General features: G+C 39.2%; 1 protein-coding gene across 1 annotated transcript in view; it reads left to right on the top strand.

Moving 5' to 3' along the window:
- The window catches only part of PHALS_10545 (Ca2 /calmodulin-dependent protein kinase, EF-Hand protein superfamily), a gene marked incomplete at both ends in the record, with an annotated part of 3181 nt that overhangs the window by 1169 nt on the left and 600 nt on the right, over positions 1-1412 (top strand). Inside the window, 5 exons of the mRNA XM_024725988.1 lie at positions 82-181; positions 248-767; positions 832-945; positions 1010-1248; positions 1309-1370. Coding sequence (XP_024576710.1) covers positions 82-181; positions 248-767; positions 832-945; positions 1010-1248; positions 1309-1370 — 1035 coding nt within the window. The remainder of the gene's footprint in view (positions 1-81; positions 182-247; positions 768-831; positions 946-1009; positions 1249-1308; positions 1371-1412) is intronic.

Raw genomic sequence — 1412 nt, 5'->3', positions numbered from 1 at the left:
GCGACCGTTATGGGGAAAAACGTAGTGTTCGTCAAGCGTTTCTTTCATGGGATACCAATAGAGACGGTTGTCTATGTACAGAAGAAGTTCGAAAAATGTTGACTCAATTGGGTATTACTCAAGCTCTTGGCGCAAAGAAAATCGACGCTATTCTTGATTACGTTGACGCATTACCGACTAGGTCAGTGATATGTAAGACATTCGATGATAAAAATCTTTTGAAGCTGATTATGCTTTGAATTTGAAGGTCTCTTCGCTATGATGATTTCTGTCGATTTGTATATGGTAATCCAAAGCCAAACGAAGTGGTAGAGACCAACTTTACTAGCTGTACAAACAACAGACAGTTAAAAAATAATGATCAGCCGGACAAAGCTAATATTGCGACGTTAGATTCGGATTGTGTGGTCTCGTTGTTACGGGCCAAGTATGAGTCCCGACGACTTCAACACGTCTTTCGTGCATGGGATATTGATAAAAGTGGCAGTATAACCATGTCAGAGCTTGAGAATAATCTACATCGTCAAGGCTTACAAATTGCGAAATCACAATTAAAAAAACTTTTTGATACGTATGATCAAGACCATGATGGCCAATTATTATACCATGAGTTCATGCGTCTAGTGTATGGACCAATATACGAGCAACGTCATAGTTGCTTAGCAGAGCAACGTCGAAAGAAACATCTTAGCCGATTGATGCATGAAGGGGATCCGTTAGATTTTATTCGACGCTCAGTGTTGAAGCAGACAAGTCATAGAATTGATGTAAGTACAAAATCTCCCGGTTATAGGATAAGCAATTTGACAGTAGTGTCTGTTTACATTCAAGAACACGAAGTTAAAGGCTGCACTTCGATGCAAACTGAAGACATTAGCTGCAAGACCAAACTTATCTGACGAAAACCAAGACGAAACTCTACATTACAATGAGCTTTACCATGGGGTTTGTGTATATGTATCAAAAAAGTGATATCGTTGTTATTCAAAACACTCGTTTCTGTTTCTAGCTGCAAGATTTGGGTTTTGAGTTGAGCAAACATGAGTTTCTTCAAATAGCAAAAGGCGTTGATGCTGACGGCAGTGGGAAAGTTAGCTTGGATGCTTTTTGTGATATCTTTAAAGGTGCTGAAGCATTTAATCGACAGATTGAATATGATACCAGTGCAAAGGTAGAAGAGCAGAGACTTTCAGCAGATAAGAATCACCGGCAAGATACAAAGGCGTTCGACTATTCAAATCCATCAAGGTATTGAGTGATTGACTACTTTCCTTTCTTCCCTTTCATTAATATCAATGCTTGTGCTAGACGACTAGAAGTTCCAACGCGACGTGGTCGTACTCCTTACACCAATACAAAAGGACTAATTGGTAATCAAGATATTGTATCCAATCCAACTCAATTCACAACAG

This window comes from Plasmopara halstedii (genome assembly GCF_900000015.1).
Source record: "Plasmopara halstedii genome assembly, contig: Scaffold_484, whole genome shotgun sequence".
Taxonomy (NCBI): Eukaryota; Oomycota; class Peronosporomycetes; order Peronosporales; family Peronosporaceae; genus Plasmopara; species Plasmopara halstedii.
Note: the sequence above shows the minus strand (reverse complement) of the source record. Positions and strands in the feature narration are given on the sequence as shown.